The 26,370-nt window shown below is 41.5% G+C and overlaps 1 protein-coding gene across 13 annotated transcripts in view; it reads left to right on the top strand.

Annotated features, from left to right (window-relative positions):
* The window catches only part of TANC2 (tetratricopeptide repeat, ankyrin repeat and coiled-coil containing 2), a 567,085-nt gene extending 542,092 nt beyond the window's left edge, over nt 1-24,993 (top strand). For 10 of the 13 annotated variants that reach the window (XM_074260887.1, XM_074260888.1, XM_074260880.1 and 7 more), the window contains 8 exons: nt 213-336; nt 5,979-6,154; nt 7,728-7,860; nt 8,355-8,384; nt 9,193-9,284; nt 12,053-12,199; nt 15,691-15,791; nt 16,889-24,993. In XM_074260887.1, coding sequence (XP_074116988.1) covers nt 213-336; nt 5,979-6,154; nt 7,728-7,860; nt 8,355-8,384; nt 9,193-9,284; nt 12,053-12,199; nt 15,691-15,791; nt 16,889-18,833 — 2,748 coding nt within the window. In that variant the 3' untranslated portion in view covers nt 18,834-24,993. The remainder of the gene's footprint in view (nt 1-212; nt 337-5,978; nt 6,155-7,727; nt 7,861-8,354; nt 8,385-9,192; nt 9,285-12,052; nt 12,200-15,690; nt 15,792-16,888) is intronic. The other 3 variants (XM_074260882.1, XM_074260884.1, XM_074260883.1) reach the window with 3 other exon arrangements.
* The last annotated feature ends 1,377 nt before the right edge of the window (nt 24,994-26,370 follow it).

Genomic DNA, 26,370 nt, shown 5'->3' with positions numbered 1-26,370 from the left:
TTCTTTTCAAGTCCCTTGTTTGTAGATTACTGAAAACTAAGAGTTTAAATTAAATTTTACTGAGGACTTTATGTACATTGAAGTGTAGGTAATAGATGGTCAGTCCTACCAGCAGAGTTTGGGGAATTGACTTGATATATGTGAAAGAATCCATGTGTCTTCACCACAAACTTGCTTCTGTACTGTTAATCCCTGTTTCTCTGCATTCACAGATTGTTGACCTCTTACTCACCCATGGAGCTGATGTTAATATGGCAGACAAGCAAGGTCGCACCCCCTTAATGATGGCAGCTTCAGAAGGCCACTTAGGGACAGTAGATTTTTTACTGGCACAAGGTAAGTTCTTCTTTTACATTAGGAACCCAGACTTAGGCTGTCAGAGCCATGCAAATATACAAACTGTCCACCTAATTTATCATTTATTCCTGTACATTCTAAGAGGAAGCAAAGAAAGGTGTGATTAATCCAATGGTTGGAAACTTAAAAAGGAAAACTCCAAGTATCTTATGATACCTCCAGTATCCTTGTCTCACTAACAGCTGTAGATTTTCATTATTGCCTGACAGTTTATTTTCTCTAATTTTTATCATCCCATATGAAATTTGCCAACTTAACTACTGATAGTCAGCATTGTCTTGTTTACCAAAGATGCAAAATTGAGCAAATAAAGACAACAGGATTGTGTTCTGTTTAAGCAGAAGTCAGATTACAAATACAAAGAAAGACCTTTTGCATTTCACAACGTCCACAAATCTTTTGTTCCAGGAAGGATGTTAGAGAAAGTTGTTCACACTATAGTTATAAAGCATTTGAGACCCTTTGAGTTCCTTCTATGCTGCTGACCTCAATCACCTCCCACTAAGAATAACATTTAGAATTTATGTAGCACTTTTCAAATATTATCTCATTTGATCCTCCCAGAAACACTAGGATGTAGGTGCTAGTATTATTCCCATTTAACAATTGAGGCAGAGAAAGGTCAAATGACTTACCCAGGGTCACACAGCTGATAAGTTTCTGAGGCATGATTCAAAAAGTTTTCTTAACTCTAGGCCCAGTGCTATATGTACTGTTGCACCACCTAGCTGTCTCTAGAAGAAGAAAGGTAATTTGGGTCCTGATTTCTAATAGAAACAGCAGAAAGATGACAGATATCACTTCATGCCCAACCCAGAGCAATCCATAACATCACCATGAAGGGGTGGCATTTATTTTAGAGCCAGTGGGATTGAACTGACTGCTTGTACTAGAGCTCAGTTTATAAAATTATATAGGCACACTTTTGCAAAATAGTACCCAGGCAGTAGTGTCTAAGAGCAGTTTTCCCATGGAACTATCAGGAGTCATTCCTCAACTCTCAATTCTTCCAAAGTCAGGGACTAAATGTTCCCTGTCAAGATTCTCCAGGAAGGCCTAGCCTTTTATTGTCTTTAGAGTGACACAGCTATGCCAGGATCTGTAGGCCATTCCCACAGACACATGGCAGCTTCAACTCCCTAGCACTAGTTGCCAGAAAAAGATCTGTCCTCCATTGATTCTCACTGCCACCAGATGACTGGTTGAGGAACTGAGTTCATATAATGATAACAATTTTTACCTTTATATAGCTAAATGTTGCTTCTCACATGCCAGTAGAGACTCACTTAAAAACGGAATCCAAATGCTCTTTCTTCTTCACCACTGGAAAGATGCTAGTCCCAACACTATTTAATTTTCCATGGTAATCAGTGGTTTCTATCATGAAAATATTATAGAATGATTTTCTCATGCTTTTCCCTTGTGTTATTCATATTCCCCATATCCCTTGTTTTTGAAAAGTCAGTTTATTTCTAAGCTTTCTTTTGGATTTATAGGACTCTGCTTTTCCTGGACCTTGGGAATCTGAAGCCTTCCTGTTCACTTGGAGCTCTTTCTATCATTTTGGGAGAACTAGGCTTTATCCTAAGAATCTCTATGTGCTGCACCTGGGTGGCCTCCTTAGAATTAGTTCTGCAATCAAAATTATCCATTAGAATCATTACTCCATGTACAGATTAGCAATATGAAAAATGTTAACAATTCAGTACATAAATAGAAGTTCTTAATATCAAAGGTCTGATTTCTTCCATTCCCCTATGAGAGGCAGAGAACTGTGGTTATCTCTCATTACAGAAAGAATGATGAAGCAATCAGGCAAGGTCATTGCTAAAGAAGCCTCAGCCTAGCAGGAACACAGTTCAAATGAGAATTCAGATCCTCTTATAGCTGAGAGAAGGAGCTGAGAAGCATCTCAAGCTTAGCAAGTTAATCTGTAACTTAGTTTTGGCATTCAGTTCTTTCACTCATATCCAAATTTTCTTGTCCTTATTTGGGATTTTCTTGGCAAGAGATACAGGAATGGTTTGCCATATCTTTCTTGCTCACTTTATAGATGAGAAAACTAAAGCAGAATTAAGTGACTTTCCCAGGATCACACAGCTAATAAATATCTGAGTCCGGACTTGAGCTCAAGAAGATTGAATCTGCCCAGCACCCTGTTTGCTGTCCCCCAACTTAACCTGTGTCATTATTGAATACATTTGCAAACATTAATGTTTGTTGAATGAATGAATTCAGTAAACCACTATTAAATTACTATTTAGAAGTAGTAAAATAAGTAGTAGATTAAGCCTTGACATGAAAGAGCTTGTATTCGAGTAAGACAGAATTATTGAAATCAGCACATAAAGATGTTCCAGATGGTCTGTCATAGAAAAAAGAAGATAAATTCAGTAGAGAAACAAATATAGACTAAAGGAACAATTTAAATGGTATTGGGTAATGGAAGACTTCCTAGATAAAGTGGGTTTTCCAGCATCCTTCAAAACTTGGACTTGAGTGCTTTACTTGAGCAGATTTGCTTCCTTCTTGATAGTCATCAAGTACCAGGGTGCTACTGGGCCCTCCAGGGCCCACCCTATATGTGGTCAGTTCAGTTCTATCCCTTCATACCCTAGGAGACTATCACTATCATCAACTATAAAGCATAAATCAAGCACCTATAATGAGCAAGGCCCTGAGAATGAAAGGATATAAAAAAGATGTAAAAACGCCCCACCAACAAAAAGAAAGGAGTTAATTGGTCTAGATGACCTCTAAAGTCCCTCTGAATCTATGAGTTTATAATCAACAATTAATCAATAAGTATTAAGCATTTTCCATGTGTCAAGCACTGTGCTAAGCACGGGTAATAACAAGGAAAAGGGGGGGAAAATGTTTCTGTCTTCAAGATCTTACATAGTAATGAGGAAGGCAACATAAAAGATTAATAATAATATAAATAATATAATAGGGTAGGTGTATTGAGTGCCAAATAAGTAGTAGGCAATGTGCTATAGAATTTCAGAGAAGGGGATGTGTTAAAGAGGAAGATGAAATTAATTTAGACCTCTAAGGACATGTAGAATTTAGATAGCAGAAAAGGCCATGGCATTTCAGACTGGGGAGAAAATAAGAACAAAAAGGAGAAGGCACATATGGTATTTGGAGGGGGAAGAGGAGGACTAAGTAGATAGTCTGATTTACAAAGCATTCTTATAAGAGAGTAGGAAGAGATGAAAGTAGAAGGGAAAACTGGGACCAAATTGTAAAAGGCTTAAATAACTTTCTTTCATAAACAGTTTATAATATGCAATCCAATCCAATAAGCATGGTTATATTACTTCCTCCCATACTGTTAACAACATAGGAATAAGAGTGTAAAAAGAATGATGGGAGTAAAACAGGTGTGGGTTGGCAAGGCACAAGGGGAAATAGAATTAGAGGACAAGGAATTTAATTGCTAAGTATACTATATATTTGAGCTGGTTTAACCAAAGTTCAGAATTAGAAATGGAGGATACTGAGAAGGAAGCAGAAGTGATGGCCTGGGAGAATAATGAAGGTTTAAAGGGTAGAATGACTAGAAATTATAGGGAGGATGAAGAGCAGAAGTTAGGATGGAGTTCTCAGTAAAGGAGTCATTACACATCTGGATGATGGTGAGAGACCAAGGGCATTAGCTTTTGCATGACTGATCTGGAATGAAGGAGAAAGTCATGAGAGTTGAAGAAAATGATGATGTGAGAAGCCAGCATGTTAAAAATGAGGGTTGTAACATGCCCTCCTGGCAATAACAATTACCAGTCTGTCCTAGGCCCAACAGAGTACCTTTGACCACTGACCTTTGCAGTGTCAACTCTACCCAGCTCGCCTCCTCAGGCCTTCAAAGGTCTCTGGCCACAATCTCTTGAATAGTAGTTTAATACCCGGTAGCGCACTCGAGAACAGCCACATGTGATCTTAAAAGCCTTTATTATATCTACTCACATAATGCCCTGACTTGTTAACGCCCTAGTGAACACCTGGTCTGAAGATCCACGTGTTAACTACCAAACTCCTTACCTCTCGGCTATCCATCAGCTTGGCTCAGCTACCCCAGGCTAGGGAGCCAGGTTAAAGAGAGCGACTGCTGTCTGCAGTGGGCTTATAAAGGGCCTGTGAGGTCACACACACAGCCAACCAGTGAGAGCGCCATCATCACCCATTACGAAGCTATCTCAATATGGCCGGGATCCCACCCACAGGGCAGTCCTATATCCACAGAGATTACTTCTTGGCCACTCAAATCTCCTGTTGCGCTGTCCCCGCCCATTTAAAGGACTCTTACAATTCCCTTCTCTTGTTTTATGGGAACTGCATTCTTACAGAGGGTGAACCTTGAAGGAGAAGAAGTGGTTGGCATCAGAGGAAGGGTTTGGAAATTTCACTTTAGAGGAAAAAGAATCTTTCATTTTCCTTCTGATCCAGTGTGTTAGAAAGAATGAAACTGTATGCAGTATTAGAAAGAGTAGCCAGGGATGCATTATCCTCTGAGGGATACCAAATTTCCAGGTTTAATGCTAACGTGAACTATCTTTCTAGGCTTCTTTCATAAATCACATTTATAAATGCTGTGTTCCAGCCAAACTAGACCACTAGATACCCCAAACTGGGCTTTAACTGGGGCTTTCATATAATCACACAAACCACTCCTGTGCTTTGAATGCATTTCTTCTTCATCTACACTTTCCCAAATTTTTGTCTTTCTCTAGGACTCAGGTCAGCTGCCACTTGCTCCATGAACTCTTCCCAGATTGTTCCCATCACCACCACTACTATACCAAACTCCCTCCTCATTTTTCTCAGTACTACACTTATTCATGTATGCCTTCCTAGCAAAGCATAGAGTCCTTAAGTGCAGAGACTGTCATGTTTTGTCTGTATCCTAGTGTCTAGCAGAGTGTATTACACATAGTAAGCCATTAATAAATATATATTGAATTCATATAGCATTTTAAGATTCAGATGAGAGGGCAAGCAAACATTTATTAAGCCCTTCCCTATGTACCAGGCACTGAGCTCAGCACTGGATTTGTAAAACATGTTCCTTACAAGAACACTGATGTAGAAGGCTGGAACACTGGAAAAGTATACTTGAAGCAAGATACTTACAGCAGGATGTTAACTCAGTGTGATTAATGAGATCACATATACTTAGTACTTAATATGGTGAAGTAATGGCTCTCTAGTTCACACATACTTAGTGTGCTGTAGTGATGTAATTGTACTAAAGTAAATAAGAGCTGAGAGGACTAGAAATGAGACATTCTATCTTTGACCCTCTTCCTGGTGGCTCTCCTGCCTCCTGTACTCCTCCAGAAAGCTAGCATTTTGGTGTACTTTTCCAGAGTTACAGCCCTCTACATACTATGAGGTAAGTAGCATAAATATTATTATCTACATTTTGCAGATGAGGAAACTGAGTCTCATAAAAGGAAAGTGACTTGCCAGTGATCACACAGCTAGTATGTATTGTAGCCAAGAGTAGGAAACTCCCTTAACTGGTTGACAAATACGGCATCCTATCCAACATGTCAGCTTTCCTTCCTATTGTGATTTCTCAATTTATTCGACCCTTGAACTTATACTTATTCTTCTAGGAGCCTCCATTGCCCTGATGGACAAAGAGGGATTGACAGCCCTCAGCTGGGCTTGCTTGAAGGGCCACCTCCCAGTGGTACGCTCACTCGTGGAGAATGGGGCTGCCACAGATCATGCTGACAAGAATGGTCGCACACCACTGGATCTAGCAGCTTTCTATGGGGATGCTGAAGTGGTGAGTAACCTTAAAGAAATAAGATAAATTGGCTTTGTGAATATGGATCACAAGGTACTAACAGTTTAATGTAATACAAAGCAGATGGTTAAAGATAAGTGTGATTTTCGTCAGCTCTTTGAGAAGACAGAGCTACTTGAGGGGTCTATTTATATAAGTTCAACATTTCCTGTTTTCGTATTTGACTACCTGTTGAGGTGCAAAAAAACATTCCAAAGTCATTGAAGGCAGAGGAAATTGTTACAACCTGGGGGAAAAAAAAAAAAAAACCTTGGTTACCTTTGACTCCTCTCTCTCCCTTACCCCAAATATCTATTCAGTTGCCAAATCCTGTCATTTCTACCTCTATAGTATGTCTAATATCTGACCCCCTTTCTGTGTTCACATAGCCACAACTGTACGAGAGCAGGCCTTCCTCACCTTTTACCTAGTCTGTTGTAAAACTGCTTTCCCTCTCTCAAGACTCTCCCCTCTTCCATCTGTCCTCCACACAGCCACAAAAGTGATTTTTTTAAAGCACAGATCTGACCGTGTCATTCTCCTATTGAGAAAATTCCATTAACTCCCTGCTCCTTGTTTTCTCTAAAATAAATTATAAATAAATAAAATCTTCTTATTCAATTTCCATAACCTGGCTCAATTTATCTTTCAATCTTATTAGATAGATAATAAACACAAAGATAGATAAAGCAATTATTTAAGTTCTTTAAAAAGAGGGGGGGGAATAAGGAAGTGGGAAAAATAACAATAACAAAAAAAAATATTGTGTTAAACACTGGGAATGCAAATATAAGCAAAAAACTACAATCCTTATCTTCAAAGAAGGAAAAAAAGGAGCTGGAAAGCATGGGGAAGGGGAATCAAAGTTAAGGGAAGTAAAGAAAAACAGAGAGTCAAAAGATACAGTATGAAGTGAGTATAGATCAAGAATTTGTTTTCTATATACAAAATAAATGCTAAACATAAAATGTTCAGAATCCTCCATTGTCAGACTTAAAAAAAAAAAAGATTCAGTAATTTAATATAACTACTGATGGCCTAATAGATAAGCTGCTGGACTTAAGAATCAGGTAGACATCTCTCTGTGCCTCAATTTCCTCATCAGTAAAATGGCAGGGAGATGAGGTTGGTTGGATTTAATAGTCTTTCTAGCTGTAAATCTGTGATAACATAACATACTCTCCCAAGAAGTTGAAGCTTAAACCTCATTAAACTGAAAGCAAATTTTAACTGCAATTTTGCAGAGTAAAGAGAAGTGATTGATCTTATGGAGAAAAGTTGTAATAAAGCAATTTGTAGAACTACTGAAAAGGCATTCTTATTTTTTACCTTGATCTCTGAATCTATCTTCTATCCTGCTAGGCTGGGGCTAGTGCTCCTCTTGTGGGTGGTCCTATTTTCCAAATGCAGAAACTCCCAAACTGGTCATCTCCATAAATGTTTGTTGATTAACTGGTTGATTGATTTCATAGCCTAGCTAAAACCAGATGCTGTAGAGAGAAATGCTTAAATCTTTGACAGCTCTGTCTGCCACCAGGCTCAGACTAATGACTTTATTTATTTGATATCCTAGGTACAATTCCTGGTGGATCATGGGGCCATGATTGAACATGTTGACTACAGTGGGATGCGTCCCTTGGACAGGGCAGTGGGATGCCGAAACACCTCTGTTGTAGTCACCCTTCTGAAGAAAGGAGCCAAGATAGGTAGGGGACAGGGAGAAGGTGCTGGCCACCTGCACCCCGGGCAGGACTGGTCCTGCAATCTTAAGGCCCCAAACGTGTGATAGGAGCGTGGGTATGCTGCCCACATTCCCGATTCTGCATCCCCCTTGCCCAAATAACCAGAAAGATGCCTGGCACAGAGAGAGCACCATCCAAGCTCCTGTCTGTAATGCCCTGTGACCAGCAGTGGCCAGCAGTCTGTTAGCACTGTGACCCTGATGCCTCTGTACCAGCCCCATCTCATAGCTCTCCCAGTGAGCCTGCTTCCCTTGCTCTGTATGTGCTTTTAGACTTTCTGGTCCCTGCGCTACTGCTGCCCTCAGCTGCTCCCCCATCCCATGGGCCTAGAGAAGGGTTTGGCTGGTATGCCAGCTTTCTTGCTGCCTGCCTCTCACTGCTGCTTTTTCCTTCTTTTTTTCACCTTCATCCATTTTTTTTCCTCTCCTACAACTTTTTGTTTTCTCCTTTCTTTGAAGGTTGTCAGACGTTACCGAGTCGCCCACGAGGTATATCTCACCGCTGTCAGCATCAGGCCCAGTCTGATGGCTTGGTCAGCTTTGCCTTCTCCTCTTTGATTTAGCTTGCATGAGTTCCCCACACTTCTAATCTTTTAATTTACTTCACCTTAAAAGAAGATTTATTTTAATGACTGTTGTAGAGAATAACTTGAACTTTTGACAACTAACCCTGGGGAAAATGGGTGGGTTCTTTCAGGCAGCCTGTGAACTAATCAGCTTAACCTTTCCTTCCCCTTCTTTTGGGTGAAGTCAGTTCTTTTCTGGACTGTTTGGCATTGGTGGCATAAACCTGGTTCCAAGTGGACTTCTCCCACTCAGGGAGCCCTCTTTGGTCCTTGTACATTTAAAGAGGTTTTGCATCTTCACTGGTAGCCTCTCTACAAAGTGCTTCTCTTCACATCAAGAGGCCTAAAAGCTGGGGCTTTTAAATCCCAGTTTCCAAAATAAATTACCACTAAATTTTTTTTTTTAAATCTTGTCATATCTGTTGTAAACCATCTCTTCTGATTGTCTGATTTAAAATTTTTTAGTTTAACTTTTTAAAAAAAACAAATGATTTCCACAGGCTCTGCTGCCCTCCTGTGGTATTATTTTAAGGTGAATATAAATCAAACCCTGCTTGTTGCCTTGGAGTAACTTCAAACCTAAAAGACAAGAAATGAATTTTGGAGCATTGTGCTCACACACCAAGTTGTTCTCTCAGCAGAAATTCCCCCAGGATATTTTTTTCACCTAGCTTCCTACCACCCTTACATTGTATGAGTTTTTTACCCATCATGCATCCTGTACACTACAGGTCCAGCCACTTGGGCGATGGCCACCTCCAAACCAGACATCATGATCATCCTGTTGAGCAAGCTGATGGAGGAAGGGGACATGTTTTATAAGGTATGAAGAGGTAGTGGATAGCATGATATCAAAATAGCCACTGGTTGCTCTGAAGCAACTCTACATATAGAGTACACCAGTTCACCAAACTAACCTTTATTCATAGAGGGAGATTTACTAGAAAAAAGGGAATGGAAAATGTCACTCCCTAAGATTATGCTAGAATTAGAACTTAGAAGGTTCTGATTCTATGCATTCCTAACGTGAAGGTCCTTCCTCTTACTAGTTCCTTGTGCTGCTCACTACCAGCTCACACAATAATCAGAAATCAAGCAGCTGACTAAATCCAGTTCACATTCTGCTCAAAGCAGAAACTGTATGACCATTGCAGATTGGATTTCTTCTCAGGTTGGACTAGGAGACTTCCCTGGGTCTCAGATTTCTTACCTAAAAAAAGAAAAGGTTGAGCCAAATTATCTCCAGAGTCCCAGCTCCAGATTTATGATGTTTGCTCTCTTGAGATTTTTTCTAACTTTCAAATTCTATGACTCATGTAATATTAGAACCTAATCTGGGAGCCTAAGATATTATTAAGTCTGTTACATGGAAAAGGGAAAAAATTAGTTAAATCAAAAACCACTTTGCCCCAAAGCCATTCTTATTCTGTGTAGAAATAAAATTAACTCTTAGCTTTGTTAGGAAGTCATTGATCCATGGGGGGAAAAAAGGCAATAACTTCCTAATAGGGGCTGTGTAGTAGATAAAGAGCTGGCTACAAAGTACCTGGTTCAAGTCTTGCCTCTCTTGAATATTGACTGTGTGACCCCAGACAAGTTAACTCAGCCTTAGAGCCCCAGGAAATTCTCTCAGAACATAAGTTGCAGAGCAGTTGTTGATCTTCCTGTTTCTTCACTAGGCATTTCCGACACCATAAAATCCCAGGCCCCATTAAGAAAAAAACAAAAACTTCCCAACATTCTCAAGTACGAACTTTGTCTTAAAAATCATTCTTTAAATAAGAAAAAAAAAAAGAGTAATACATTCCTCTTCCACCTTTCTGCTCAAAGTTCCAGCATATGGTCCTATGTTCTAGCCTTGTTATCCCCCTTCTAGGATCTTGCAATTTATTGGTAAGTTTTCTAAGAATATTATGTGTCAGAATTCATCTTGTTGGGCTTACATCAGAATCTGAGAGAAGCCCTTAGTTTCCCAGACAGCCTAAAAGCAAGAGTCATGAGGATCCTGGGTCTCTAAAGTTTCAACACCAAAGCCCTCATTTTGTGTAGATTTGGACAAGAATGTCAACCTTCTAGACCTTTGTTTCTTTACATCCTGATTGTAATCACATGGCTCTGAGGTCCTTTCCTCCCAAAGATATGTATAACTGTCCTGATGCCCATCTAACTGGCTGACTTAGAATTGTTCTGTGTTCCTCCTTGGAGAGGAAGGCAAAGAGGAATTCTGACTTGAATAGAATCCTTGATGAGAGGCAGTTTGATGTAGTAGATAGAGAGCTATCATCAGAACGAGGGAGGCCTGGATTTGAGACCTATCTCTGACACAAAGTGGCTTTATGACTCTGGGCAAGGCACCCTCTCAGACTATATTGAGCTGCAGAAAAGGTACCAGCACTGGTAAGAGGAATTTCCTTATGTGAGAGTTTTCAGAACCAATGAAATCATGGGTCCTGTCCTTATCCCTATAATCCTGGATAGAAGCTAGAGGCATGTGCTGGAAAGGCCAGCTCAAAGGGACAGAAAGATCTCGCTACAAATATTCCATATTCTCTTTGCTTCCTAATTTCTAGGATACAAATCTGGAGAATATTCCAAGCTTCCTTATGGCTGCATCATTAAGCCAGCTTTAGACTCCACTGAACCTTGCCCCTGAACAAGGCAGCATAATCCACCCACACCAGGTTGTGTGCTACAATGCTGATTTTCCTATAATCCGTTTCTGGAATGACTGATTTATAAATCCCCCAACACTAGCAATTTGTCTGGCTTCCTAACTTTCTACCACTCCTTTCCTCTTAAATAGGGAAAGGGAACTGAAGCTTATTTTCTTCCATCTCTTAAGAATTGGAATAGCAGCAGCTGTACTACTAGTTTTCCCATCCTTTGTGAGAAAGGAAAATCATTTCCTGCTCTACACTAACAAAGCAAGACTTCAGGCAGGAATATTTTCCCCAAAAAATCAGTTGTAGAAATCTTAACAGGAAGTCAGCCTCACCCTAGCATGGGAAAGAATCACGTACTTTTCAGAGAGGATGAACAATGAACTCTGCTTGAGAGGGCATGCAGAATAAGCAGAATTAACATCTCCAGCATTCGTGTGGTCCCCTCAACCTGGCGTGAATTATGCCCCCAAAGCAAGAGCACTTTCCCCCAAGAAGAGGCTCTTTTGCAGGATAAAGACTCTGCTTGTAGAGCAAGAAAGCTGACTAGCACATTTTTTCCCCCTGAGTTGTTGCTATCCTTATAAGAAGGGATGTGGATTGCCTCCAAACATGTTTTCATCACAAGATTCAGGACAGTTCCATGACAGCAACATGTTAGGGAAGTATACCTTCTGAATTTCACTTTTTTCTAACTCATAATCATTGTGTCAGCCTTTTTTTCTTAATCTGGTATGTTCCCTGGCAGGTTGAGTTTTCATGTTCACAAAATCAAAGCAGGTTAGCCCTATTCTTTCCCCAGGACAGAGGTGAGAAGTTAGTGATTAGCTGGCCAGCATAGCTGCTTTGATGAAAAGGAAAGTGGGGACACAGATGCCACAGCTGTTCAGCAAACTAACAAGTATTCTTCACCATTGTGTGCTCATCATAGAAAGGTAAAGTGAAAGAAGCTGCCCAGCGCTATCAGTATGCTCTGAAGAAATTTCCCAGGGAAGGGTTTGGTGAAGACCTGAAAACCTTCCGAGAACTAAAAGTCTCTCTCCTCCTCAACCTCTCCAGATGTCGCAGGAAAATGAACGTAAGTGCCATGAGTTCTCCATCTCTTTTCTTATACCCTAGAAGCTGTAGCCCATCTCTCCCATTTAGCACCTGGCTCTCCATAGAGCACTAGCCAGGCAAGACTTTGAAAATAGTCTAGAGGTCAAGCCAAGAAAGAGTCATCACTGTACTTTGGAGTTTTATAATTTTTCATGGATTTGTTCTTTGGGAAAGTAATCAGCAGTAATCATTGAAATTCCTATTAAATCTCCAATAAACTAGAATAGATTGTCATCAGCTAATCTACAAATGTATTACGCTCATGTGCAACATCTAAAATTCCTTCATCTGATCACAATCTGTTGTCATTCCACCTGCTTTATAACCTCAATGTTCTCTTTGATATCTCCAACCCCTCCACCTCTCAGTTCTGTCCCAAGCAAAATCCCTACACTGGCTACATTCTGGTACCTTCTTTATCTTTTCTCAAATCCCTTGTCCTCTTATGCAGTCAAAAATCTTTCCTTGCCAAAATTTAGCCTTGGGTTATTCCCTCCATCTGCTGTTTTGTCCCTGCCCAAGTGCTGCTAGGAAAAAAAAAAGAAAAGGAAAGAAGAGAGGAAAGGAAGGAAGAAAAGAAAGAAATCATAAAACATAAAAAACACAAGTCCAGTCTGAATCTACTACAATTTATGTTACATAATCTCACCTGGGTCCCCATTACTACAAGACATTCATTTTATACCTCCCTCATTGACTCACCATACCACTCGCACAACAGCTTTTCTGGACCTTTTCAATTCTCCTCAAATCTCTTGTACCTGCCTCTCCTTCACCCACCCACCCCCATTCATCTCAGCTGAGAATCTTGCCTCATATTTCCCTGAAAAAAATGAGATCATTCACTGAGAGCTCCCTCTTTTACCATCTTCCTCAACTCATATCACTCAAATGTCTTTTGCAACTTTTCTCTTCAATCATATCTTACAATTGTACTTCTACTTCCTTTCCTCTCACTCTTCTAAATTTTTTACACTTCCAACTTCATCATTCAACTGAAACTGTTTTCCCCAAAGTTACCAATAATCTCTTAGTTGCTGAATCTAATGACTTTTTTGCAATCCTTTGATACTACTGATCATCCTATGCTTCCTAATGCTAAGTTTTTGGCACACAGCTCTCTTCTGATTCTCCTTCTCCCTCTCTGATTCTCTTCTGTCTCCTTTGCTAAATCTTTAGCCAATTTGTGCCCACTAAATGTGGATGTCCCCCAACACTTTATCCAGAGCCATCTTCTCTATATATACTATTTCACTTAGTAATCTCCTCAGCTTCAGTGGATTCAACTATCTTCTCTATGCTGATGATTTTCAGATGTTTGTTCAGTTTTAATCTTTCTGCTGACTTCTAATCTCCCATCTCCAGTTCCCTGTTGGATATCTTGAACCTGGTTATCCATAAACATCTTAATTTCAGCATGTTCAAGACTGAATTATTTATCTTTTCCCCCCATATCATTCCTTCCCAACTTCCTCATTATCATCTATCCTCCTCATTTCCTGGGTTCACAACATAAATGAAATGTTTGATTTTTCATTCTCTCATCTTTCCATATCCAATAAGTTGCCACATCCTTTCATTTCTCTTGTATGCTCCCCCTTCACTCTTCTAACACTTCCATCACCCTGGTGCAAATCATCATTCCTCCATTCCTGGACTGTTGCAATAGCCTGTAAGTTGGTCTGCCTGCCCCAAATCTCTTTAATATAGTCCATTCTCCAACTACCTGTCAAATTGATCTTCCTAAATAATGTCTGACCATATCACTTCTCAATAAATTTCAGTGGCTCCCTATTCCCTCCAAATCAAACATAAACTCTGTTTGACTTTTAAAGTCCTCCATAATCTGGCTCCTTCCAATTGCAGTTTTCTTATTCCCTTATTTGCCCTATGATCCAATGATACTGACCTCCTTATTGGTTCTCACACAAATAACTTCATCTTACAGTCTCCAGGCATTTTCACTATCTGTATCCTTCCATCTCTTTTCTTCAAGCCTCAGCTAAAATCTCACTCACTTACCCTTTTCAGGCCTCCTTAATCTTAGTGTCTTCCCTTCAAGATTATCTTCAATTTACCCTGTAGATATCCTTTCTGTACATAACTGTTTGCATATTATCTTCCCCTTAGCAACTGTGAGCTAGTTGAGAGCAGAGACTATCTTTTGGGCTTTCTTTCTATTTTTGTCACTTAGTACAGTGGAAAAAAATAGGCACATAATAGGCATTTATTAAATAATTGTTGACTGACTTAGAAATTTTTCCAGCTAGATACTGAGAACTGGGCTGTCCTAGAAAAGAACTCCTATTTTCACTCTCAACTTCTGAGGAATTAAGTAGTAACATGAAACCAAGTGACGGCCCCCACCTGCTTCGCTGCTGTATTATTTGAAAGGATCCTCAAGAGAAATAGAGGAAGGCCAACAGTAGCTCTTGGGAACTAAAATTCACCTTTCTTCATACATATAGATGTGTTCTTGCTGACTTTCTTAGGTGATGATTTTAAACTGCTTTCTTAGGGAAAGTCGAAAATCATCACCTAAGAAAGCCATCAAGTATTGAAATAAATACAACAAAGAAGCAGGTTGGGGAGGGCGTGACACGTGAACATATATGTGTGTTCATATTCATAAGTGCATCTATATTTAAGCACGTGTGTATATATGTATATATATGTATACATATATACACACATGTACCCATACGTGTATGCATGTGTGCATGGGTAGACAAAAAAGATTATTTAGTTTGGAGTAAAAAATCCTGACTTGAATCCTGACTGCTGGTAAAGTAAAAGAATATTTCTCTGAGGCTGTTTCCTTATCTTTCAGATGGAGCAGATGGACTAAATGATGCCTAAGATAATATCTCTGAGGTTCTTTCCTCACTAATATATGGTATACCTGTCCTGATGCCCATCTAACTGGCTGACTTAGAATTGTTCTGTGCTCCTTCTTGGAGAGGAAGGCAAATAGGAATTCTGACTCCTTGATGAGAGGCAGCTTGATGTAGTAGATATATATAAGTCAGCAGGAAACATAGTGGGGAGAACACAGCTAGATGAGAGAATAAACAGTAGAGAGCAGTGGTTCCATAAGATTCCATATAGGAGCATCTCTTTGAGAGACATATACATACATAAATCTGTATACACACACATATATACATACATACACATACTTATCAGCTTTCTGATTTCTAGAGGGAAGCTGGATAGAAGAGGTAGAAAAAGCAAACCTTCAATATATGGCTTTTTGCTTCCCAGACAATAGTCTCTAAGTGAAAGAAAACAAAGCATATAAAACAAATGGTTCTCCTGAAAATGTTTTCTGCTGTTAGGTCATGCCATCTGAACCACGAACCCCAATAATTATATCCACAAACATCCCCCAAAATGCGTATTTTGTTAAATCCCAGACTTTGTCCACTTCTCTGGAGTAACTTATCTACTTCACATCTGTTGTGATAATAGGATTTTGGAATGGCAGAGGAATTTGCTACTAAAGCTCTGGAGCTGAAACCGAAATCTTATGAAGCTTACTATGCAAGAGCAAGGGCAAAACGGAGCAGCAGGTGAGAATGGAATGGGAAAGAGATCAAGAGAGACATTAAGGTCCTTCCCTTCTCCTCTCCCACTCAACACACACAGCCTGAAGTGGGATGACCTTGGTCCTAGGAGTGAGACAAGAGAAACCAAGAAAAATGCCACTTGCTATTCACAGCTGCTGCCATTGGGTTCTTGGATAAATGGGACTCAGGAAAAGCATAAGAACTCTATGCCAGGAATCTCCTGTCTCTGGCTACTTGTCATTGTCTCAGCTTCTCCTAGTCTAAATCACCAAAAATCCCATCTCTCTTAAGACCCCCACGGGGATAAATAACTGGAGATTCAGGCCCCCTCAAGAGAGATTTGGCTCTGACAGCCAAATCTTCATGTTAGATAAGGGACAGTACCTATGCTGATTGTCTTAGATTCCCATTCTTGCCAGGAAACTAGAATGCCAATTTTCTTTCACAATTGATTGATAGTCCCTTTTCCTTGCAGTCTTTACAGAGAAGATAGAAACATTGCTTTTGGAGCTGATTCCTTTTTTTTTTACACAATGTCTGCTCCTCATAGTCTAAGCCAGCTCTGGACCCTGTGTGTGATTCACACCAGCTTTGCCATAGCAAAGTGCAAAGGCTGCTTAGGGGTAAACAGAAAGTAGGTTTTTCTACCTTGGCTCTCAGCAGAAAATTTGACCCGAAATGTTGAGAATCTGAGAGGTTTTTGGATGGATTACATGATCTTTAAATATACTAGTTTCTATGCTATTTAATAGAATTATCGTCAGTGACAGCTCCATCCCTCTTCTCTCTCCACACTTCCCTGGAAGGGTCCTGTGTTTGGTGTTTATCCTAACCAAGAAAATCTTCCTATAGGACCTTGCTGGTTGTGAAATGGTGAGAACATTTATCATCCTCCAGGAATTTGGAGGCCATCAATTCTGGGACTTATTCTCACCCAGCTGGTTTCCACCTTGAAAGTCAAACTAAACCAAAGGCCAGAAGGCTTACGGTATAACCCCACAGGAGAGTCCACAGGCCTCTAGGATATGTTCTGAGTACTTGATATGACCTATATATTGATCCAGAATAACTCCAGTTCCTATGTTTGTCACTTTGTCAAGCAGGCAGTTTTCAGCAGCATTGGAAGACCTGAATGAGGCCATCAAGCTGTGTCCAAACAACCGTGAGATCCAGCGGCTCCTGATGAGAGTAGAGGAAGAGTGTAGGCAGATGCAGCAACAGCAGCAGCAGCAGCAGCAGCAGTTACCCGTAGAAGCTGAGCCTGACCCCCAGCAAGAAGACCTCTATTCTGTGCAGGACATCTTTGAAGAAGAATACCTAGAGCAGGATGTTGAAAATGTTTCCATTGGCTTACAGACTGAAGCTCGGCCCACTCAGGGCCTCCCCATCATCCAGAGTCCGCCCTCCTCTCCTGCCCATCGGGAATCGGCATATATCTCTGGCTCACCACTTGGTTCACATCAGGTTTTTGATTTCCGGTCCAATAGTTCCGTAGGTTCTCCCACTAGGCAAAGTTACCAGTCCACATCTCCTGCTCTCTCTCCGACCCACCAGAACTCTCATTACAGGCCTAGTCCCCCACATACTTCCCCAGCTCATCAGGGTGGAGCTTACCGTTTCAGCCCCCCTCCCGTGGGAGGTCAGGGGAAAGAATATCCAAGTCCTCCCCCCTCACCTCTCCGAAGAGGCCCTCAGTACCGGGCCAGCCCTCCCGCTGAAAGCATGAGTGTCTATCGATCCCAGTCTGGATCTCCTGTACGATACCAGCAAGAAACTAATGTCAGTCAGCTTCCTGGCAGACCAAAGTCTCCTTTGTCCAAAATGGCTCAGAGGCCATACCAGATGCCTCAGCTTCCTGTGGCCGTTCCCCAGCAAGGGCTTAGACTGCAGCCTGCCAAGGCCCAGATCGTGAGAAGCAACCAGCCTAGCTCAGCAGTTCACTCCAGCACGGTCATTCCCACGGGCACTTATGGCCAAGTAGCTCATTCGATGGCTAGTAAATACCAGTCTTCACAGGGAGAAATGGGGGTCAGTCAGAGTCGATTGGTGTACCAAGGGTCGATTGGGGGGATTGTAGGTGACGGGAGGCCTGTGCAACACGTCCAGGCCAGCCTTAGTGCGGGCGCTATCTGCCAACATGGAGGGCTGACCAAAGAAGATCTTCCCCAGAGACCTTCGTCAGCCTACCGCGGGGGCGTGAGGTACAGCCAGACCCCCCAGATCGGGCGCAGTCAGTCAGCCTCCTACTACCCAGTTTGTCACTCCAAACTGGATCTGGAGCGCTCTTCCAGCCAGGTTGGCTCCCCTGACGTGTCGCACTTAATCAGAAGACCCATGACGGTCAACCCTAACGAAATCAAATCCCACCCACCAACTCCTCGGCCGCTGCTGCACTCTCAAAGCGTAGGCCTTCGATTCTCTCCTTCCAGCAATAGCATATCATCCACCTCCAACCTGACTCCCACCTTCCGCCCATCCTCCTCAATTCAGCAAATGGAGATCCCACTGAAGCCGGCGTATGACAGGTCATGCGATGAGCTGTCTCCTGTATCTCCCACTCAGGGGGGCTACCCCAGTGAGCCAGCTCGGTCCAGGACCACACCCTTCATGGGGATCATAGATAAAACAGCCCGGACTCAACAGTACCCCCACCTCCACCAGCAGAATCGGACCTGGGCAGTTTCATCAGTGGATACTGTCATCAGCCCCACGTCTCCAGGCAATCTGCCTCAGCCTGAGTCCTTCAGTCCACCGTCTTCAATCAGCAACATTGCCTTTTATAACAAAACCAACAATGCACAGAATGGCCATTTGCTGGAGGATGACTATTATAGCCCCCATGGGATGCTGGCTAATGGGTCCCGCGGAGACCTCTTGGAGAGAGTCAGCCAAGCTGCCTCATATCCTGACGTGAAGGTAGCCAGGACACTGCCTGTTGCTCAGGCGTATCAGGACAACCTGTATAGGCAGTTGTCCAGGGACTCTCGACAAGGGCAGACATCCCCAATCAAACCAAAGAGACCATTTGTGGAGTCTAATGTTTAAAAGACATTTGTTGGAGTGAGATCCATGTTTTCAGCACACATTTCCAGGCTTGGTTTCCACATTTGGGGTAGTTCTCTGACTTAATTTCTCATGTAATTTCTGTGTGGTGTTCAGAGACACATGCTGAAATCATTTGCATGCAGCCAATTGGGAAGCTGGCCTCCAACAAGCCAGGATTGTAGTTTCTCTTGTCCGTACCCCAGCTGTGTGCTCTCTCTCTTCAGCTGCCAACTAGGAGGTTTTCATACAGTGTGGTTTAGCCCAGGGAGATCAGACACACTGCTCAGCTTTTTCAAATAGACAATCGATTTCAGATCACCTCGTGTTGTCATGTAACTGTCTCTCCTTTTTTTTTCCTTGTTAATTTTCCTTGAGGAATTCTCAAAAGAAAGTGCTGCCCTTTTTGCCTTTACATTCTTATCCAGTGTTCTCCAAACAGCCAGCCTGTGCATTCCTGATCTGATCATCTTCTTCCCCAAGGAAGAGCTATTTTCTGTCCTGGTGGATCTTAATAACAAGCTTTCTTTAGTAATGAAATTTAGAATGTCACTTTGATTACCTCTGGTGTTCCTATTTGGGGTGGGGGCAGAGAAAGTGGTAAAAATCAGTTGAAAATTTAGTTACAAACCCCAAGAGGCTAGGTTTGAAATGCTACCAGATCAATTTTCCAAGTTCGTTCATTTGTTTCTTTAATTAAAGATTAGGCAATTCTTTTAACTATTTCGGTCAGTCAAGGAAATTGCATAAGGTTTAAATATTTCTTTAGGTATGAATAAAAATTAGCTGATAAGAGAAGGATTTGTAGAAAACATCATCTTGAGGAAATTTTTTCTAGGTCCTAGCATCATGCAGCATTATTTCCCTCAGCAAATTTAGCTTACACTTTATCTGTAGCTGAATCCTCTCCTAAAAGTCTGTAAGTTCTAGCAAGAGGAAAGAGGCAGAGGTTCACATTTTAAGACTGTTTTCCAGAGTGACCCTCACTCCTCTGTCTCCTAAAGCTGTTCCTGGCATTTGTTGCCTGATTTGATTCCCAGAATCTCATCTTCTTTCAGGAATGGGCATTTGTTTGTTTTCCTTTTTTAGAGCTATGTGGTTGTTTTGGTTTGAAAGACAGGTGTACCCAACATTGATTCAGGATGAAGAGGATAGAGAACGTTAGCTCTCAGGCCTGGGCACATGTGGAAACAATAGTAGGGTTTCTGACTCCAGCCATCCTCTGTATGTTTTCCCTTCTTTGTGGATACTTGATAATCTGCTTTTTGAGTCACTGTGGACAATGGATGGATGGATGGATGGCATGGGCACCAACAATTGTAGCATGTTAGAAACCAAAGACTTAAGAGAGAAACAAAAGTGAATTGGACCAACACTGTTAAAAGTCAGCCTTGTTTTCATGGGTAAAGGGCTCTAGGATGAACTACTCCCTGTACCAGATTCCAAGTGTGACCGGACCTGTTGGAAGTAGGCTTTTGTTCCTTTGGGAAAAGATTAAAGGGAAGTGCAGAGGCCTGATTTGGTGACATTTCCCAATTATCTTAGCTTTTGCGGAACCAAAAAGATGTAGAACAGGCCAGGATGATGTCAGTTTGGCTGTTTAGAAAACAAACTGAGGGAGCCTGTGCTCCAGGGGATCCAGTTCTCTATCTCAGATATTTGTGAAAACGTCTACTTAACTGGATGAGGGCAGGCATCTGTTTCTAGTTTTTTTGATTTTTTTTTTTCCTTTTTAATTTAAAAACTGCAATTTAGAACTTTCTCATTTGGCTTGAGCCATAGGGCTAGAGTTTTTGTTTTGTTTTGGTTAGGGATCAGTTCTGTTGCACGCTTCCCACCCAGCCCCTTCTTCGTTGGTGAAACAAGGATTTCTATCCATTTTCTCTTAATGAGAAGAAGCATCTGTTCTTTAGAAAAGATCTCAGTCTCTTAGTTTGCTCCCCCGAGTCCTGTCTGCATTACACAAAGAAGACACCTGCCTAGACAGATGTGCTGGGGTGGGGTGTGGTTTGTAATATTTCAGACACTCCACTAATACTATTTCTATCCCAAGACCCTTCCTCTTCCAGTTCTCCATCAGAAACAAGACACCCATTGCCCTCTAAGCTTTTTGTGCTTCCTTAGTTGGAAAACTTAAAAGTTGCCCATCCTGACCCCTATCTTTTTTTCCATCCAAGAAAGAATGAGCACTCCCACTGGGCACTGGTTGTCTATGAGCTGTAAAAAAAAAAATTAATAAACTATTGGACCTTCTTCTCGGAAAGAGAAATTCACGTTCTCTTATAAACAGACTGCCCGTGCCCTGCTTTGCTACTTCACTGCCATTCAATGATCCCAGTACTGTATTTAAGACATGGCCCCCCAGCAGCACTTTGGAAATCAATCAATACCCTACTTCAGGTTAGGAAAGGTATTTTCAAATATAATTTTAAAATGAAACTGCAAAGTCCCACATACCCACTCATCCCTGCTTCAAGCCTAGCCCACCAGCTCCCACATTCATGCCACCCAGAAAGAGAGGAAGTGGTGACTTAACTGCAGCTTGTAGGTTTCTCACCAAAAATATGTTCTCTTTGCCCAGGATTCTTGCACTAATGGGTACCATCACATTATGTCTGTAAATGGGTGCACTTTACTGTTTGAATTTGTTATTATGATAAATATTGGATATTTAAGCGTGAGTAGTGTCTTCATTAGAAAATAGCAGAACCACTCCTGTCTTTTAGTGTATTTTTCAAGAAAAAAAAAAGAGGAAAGAAATCAAGCAATGGATGATAACATTTATAGCACAAGAAATAACTGTTGTATATAAACATCAAAAGATTAAGTAATTTTTAAATACAGAATATTTGCAGTGATTTTAAAGTGTTTTTCCAGCAATTTTCTTAGGGACTCCTGAGACATGGTTACTTTATTTACTGGATCAGTAAGGCACACATTAGCAATTGAAAATTAGTATTTATTTACAAAGTAAAAAAAAAAATCTGTGTATCATGAAAATTTGGCATGGACAAAATGGAGACCATTTTGTATTTGCTGTTGTATCTTGTCTGGGTTGCAGAAGTGCGCTATTATTGTAGAACCATGTTAATAGAGCACAAACCCTCCTTCTTATTCCTCTTTTTAGATGTGTTTAATTTCCAACAGATGGCTCAGGAAAACTCCACTCCTTAGACCACGTGTGGTACCCCCTAAGTCGCTGTCCAAATCTCCAAAGTTTGTTAATTGAATTAGACCAAATTTCTAGATACTTTTCCTCATGCTTTAAGAACCGCTGGGGGAAGGCCGTCTCAGTTCACAGACTGGATGGAAGTTTGTGAACTTCCCTCTTAAATTTTTCATATTTTTATATTTCAGAGATTTATCCACTAGAGGAAAGTAACCAGTATTGAATTTAATACCCTAGCGCAACGCCTAGCAGAGTAGGCACTTAATAAATGTTTGTTGACTGATTGAAAGATATTTTTCCTCACAATCTATGAACCCCAGTGATTATGGGTGTCATTTGCATTTTCCTGTATTTAACCACTAGGTGTCACGCTGGCTCTGCACCAGAGCCTTCTCTGGCAGTAAAGGAACTACGCCCCTTTAAAGAGAGCTACTCTAAGGAACAGACGGAGCAAATCCCAGGAACAGACCCCTGGACTCCCGTCAGGACAGAGGTGGGGCCCGCTAGCTCTGGAGAGGAGGAGTCCAGTATAGGAAAGAGCAGGATATGGGGGAGGGGGAGAAGAAAACCTACTCCTTAGCTATGCTAACCTTGGAGTAGCGGGCTTTGAAAACTGGAGTCTTCTGTGGAAGAGAAGCCTGGAACTGGGAAAGGGGGTCAAGCAACCCTGGGGAGATCCCTTAGTGAGCAGAGTTCCTTTGTTCTAACCGATCAATGGAAAACTTGAATTGCAGCTGGTGGCTTCTCCCTAGATCAGTCTCCAGCCTTCTTTTTACCGGCTGTCACATATAGGTGGTTTTTAGTTCAAAGGTTAGCTGTTATTTTTCTACTGTTAAAAAAAAAAAATGCCTTTGTTGAAACCAACTGCCCCATTGGAACTTGTGCAGAATGCACTTCATACCTGTGGCCAGTTTTCTGCTGAAGTCCCAAGTGCCCAGCTGCCCCTGCCCAGTTTGCCAGTTTCATTCCCTGACTTCCTACACTCTTGGAGCTTCCCAGCCCTGTCCTCAAGAAGCTTCCTGGAGAGAGAGCGCGCCAGCCTGCTGTGGTCAGCACTAAGGGCCTTTCTCATCTGTTACTCATATACCAGGAGGTACAGCTTCTCTCCTCTTCCAAGAGTTCCAGACGGTTCATCTACTGAGAAAACGACATTTAAATAAGGGCTTAGGGGTTAAGAGCTACCTAGGAAGACATGTCATGGAGACCTTCACCATGCAATGCCTTGAATTCAGCTCTGGATGCTCCCAAGGAAAGGAGACTGGCAGTGGGTTTGGACAAAGCACAAATGGGGATGGTGGAGCCTCTGTGCGGAGCTACTTGAATAATCACTGAGTTTTTCATTGACTTGTTTTGTAACATAAACCACTAAGGGCTGAAGTGTTGGTAACCTTCATTTCGGTGTCCAGCTCCTCAAAGCAGCTGAACCACCCTGAGATGCTTTTGGCTATTCCTGCCAGGACACAAGCTGGGTGGACTGACCAACAGTCAGAGCTAGGAAAGTCAATACCAAATGAATGAATAATTGGACACCAAAAATCAAGTGTTACTTTCATGTTTCCTCACGCATACATAACCATCTCATTTCTTCTTGATACATGTCTGGCATTTAAATGGACCAAGGTGAGCTGAGCATATCCAGCCACAGGTCATCATTTCACTTCTCAGAAGTTTTGAGTCAGTGGAAGGGAAATGGACCAGGTGTCTGGTTTCTTTCTACAGCTGCTGCTAGGTGGCTTTTTTGCTTCTAATAATTACCACTGGCCCAAAAAAATCTTGATGGAGGTGGGGAGGAATCGGTCCTCCCTTCTCTCATTCACACCTTCCTCCCAGGGCCAGGTAGAGGGTTTCATATAGGTAACTCATTACTGGAGTTTAACTGTCTTACTGTGCACCAACTCACACTGACTCTCGCTCCACACTCCATTCAGGGATTATTTTGGAAATCCCATAACACTTCCTGTTTCTCTTCCTTTGGCTAATTCTCCTATGAGTGAGGCCAGTTCCTTGCCAGGCTCAGGGCTGGTGTCATTCTGGAGGTCAGCCTCCTTTCCATGCTAGCATAGCATCTCTGTCTCTGTTCTGTCTCCTTCAAATCCAAGATGATTTTAATTAGTACAAATATGTACAGTCTATACATTTAAAAAGTAATTTGTACTAACAGTTTTGATTCTTCTTCCTCTTTGCTGTCCTTTCAAGATACTTGCTGGAAAGAGCTTTAATGCACTTAGTTTCCCTTTAGCTTTTCTATAATTCTGATGTAAAGGACTTTCTCTGTACAGTATATTATCCAATGCATGTTCGTTCTCTATACTGATATATTGAACACCACACAGTTGTGAACTCGTGCAGCGGGAACACCCCATGCCCACCAGAGGCCTCCAATCTCCTCACCCGCCCTCCCCTTCTGGCCCTGTGTATAAGGAAAGAAGATGTTTTCCTTTGCTGTACTTGCTTGAGCAGTTTTATTGTCTGTACATGTGAGCTGTGTGAGATAGATGTGAAAAGTTCAAACGAATGCATTTCCCTGCCCCATGTATACAGGTTGTCATCTGTACAATGAATTGTATGTATGAAAGCAAATGTACTTATTTATAAATGGTTAACACTTGGAAAACCTTGGCTGGCCTGGTGCTTTCCCCTGACAATCGGGATGCTCCTCCGGATACCCTGGCCAGAGCTACTTCTCAGCTGTGAGCAGTGGAACCAGAGATCACAGCAGATTACTCTTTGTCTGCTGTCTACAAAAGTAAGAAAGCCTCCCACCAAAGCACAAGAAAAGGCAAAACTTGTTTCTTGGCCTGTGGGAGCCAAGGCTGGGTATAGATGGGCTTTGTCATTCCAGCGCATAAGAATGTACCTTTACCAAGCTGGCTGCTTGAGGTATTAAAGGCTAGGTGGACTCTTCCCCAAGACTAGGGTCAAACAACTACAGCCCTAAGTAATTCAGATTATTTCTCCTCCTCTCACAAAATAAAAATGGCCTTAGCTGTGCCAGTTTTGGTGGCTTTCTTTGGGTCTTGGTTTCCTCCTGTATAAAATGAGATCATGGGCCTTAGATCTACAAGAGACCTCAGAGAGCACCTAGATCAACCCTTCATTATACAAAGAAGGAAATTGACCCTCAGCAAGATTATTTGATGTCCAAAGTCATACTGCTTTTAGGGCAGGTGATGAGATTTCTGTACATCTGTATGGGGCAGAGTCAGAGTTTTAAACCTAGCCTTTCTAACTCTTAAAACTATGCTCTTACATATTGCCCCAAAGCTCTCAGCCTGATTCAAATATTATAAAATAAAAACACCCTGTCAACCTGCCTGAATCCTTTTATAAGGTTGGGCTGCCATTACTATTGGTGGATTTAGAGACTGAGCTTCTGATGATTATTAGGCCATCAAACCAACAGCTAAATTGAACAAATACATACATAGATATAGATATGTAGTTACCAGAGCAAATTATATTATTTTTAACTTGAAAAAAAATCCAGCTCTAGATTCTTTTTTGACACCTAGGGTGTGACTGTGGAGAGCTGAGATAATTTTGCATACAAAGTTGTTAAAGGAATTGCTAAAATTGCTTGGAACTGACACCAATCAGTCCCAGGAGAAAAACACTGGCTCTGCTGGTATTCCTGCTCATTCTTTGTCTACTAAGGGACTTCATATATAACTTCTGATTGTACTAAAGAAACTCCGGGGCTGGTATAGCCACACCCATTTCCCCAAACAACTGAAACCTGGAGTAACAGGAAGGTCCTAAAGTATACAAGATTCAGGGTGTGTCAAACCATCCAAGACAGCACAGCAAGAAATATCCATAAAGGACTGGGAGTGAGGAAAGCTTATAGTGGAGGGCTGCAGAATCTATACCAGCTATTTTAATAAAAGAGAAAAATGGATACACTTCAAAGAATAACATCACAATGAGCAATTTAAAGTCTGGGTTATTTGGCTAAAGCCCAGTAGCCCGAAAGATTTCCAGAGGCCTTAAGAAATGCAGTGGTTGGAGGGAAGAAAAAAGTGATGATTGCTAAAAGGCAAGGCCCTGGTTCCTGAAAAGGTAATTGTCCTACACTACCTTCTCACTGATTCAACACTTTTGAAGTTCTGCAATTTGAACTTTAAATGAGTCAGACAGTGCAATATTGAACAGTCTCTTCCATTAGATTCTAATAATAATGATAACATACTTGAGTAGAATCTTAAGGCTCAAAGTGATTTGTCTCACAATAACTTCATAAGGGAGAAACTGAGGCTCAGATAGCAAATGAGGACTTAAACCCAAAGCTTCCAAGTGAGCCTGATATTCTTTCCTTTATACTTACAATGGAAAAGATGGTCCTTGTCACAGAAATTAGTGATGGGCATTCCC

Source organism: Sminthopsis crassicaudata, chromosome 4 (genome assembly GCF_048593235.1).
Source record: "Sminthopsis crassicaudata isolate SCR6 chromosome 4, ASM4859323v1, whole genome shotgun sequence".
Lineage (NCBI taxonomy): Eukaryota > Metazoa > Chordata > Mammalia > Dasyuromorphia > Dasyuridae > Sminthopsis > Sminthopsis crassicaudata.
This window is presented reverse-complemented; position numbering and strand designations above follow the sequence as displayed.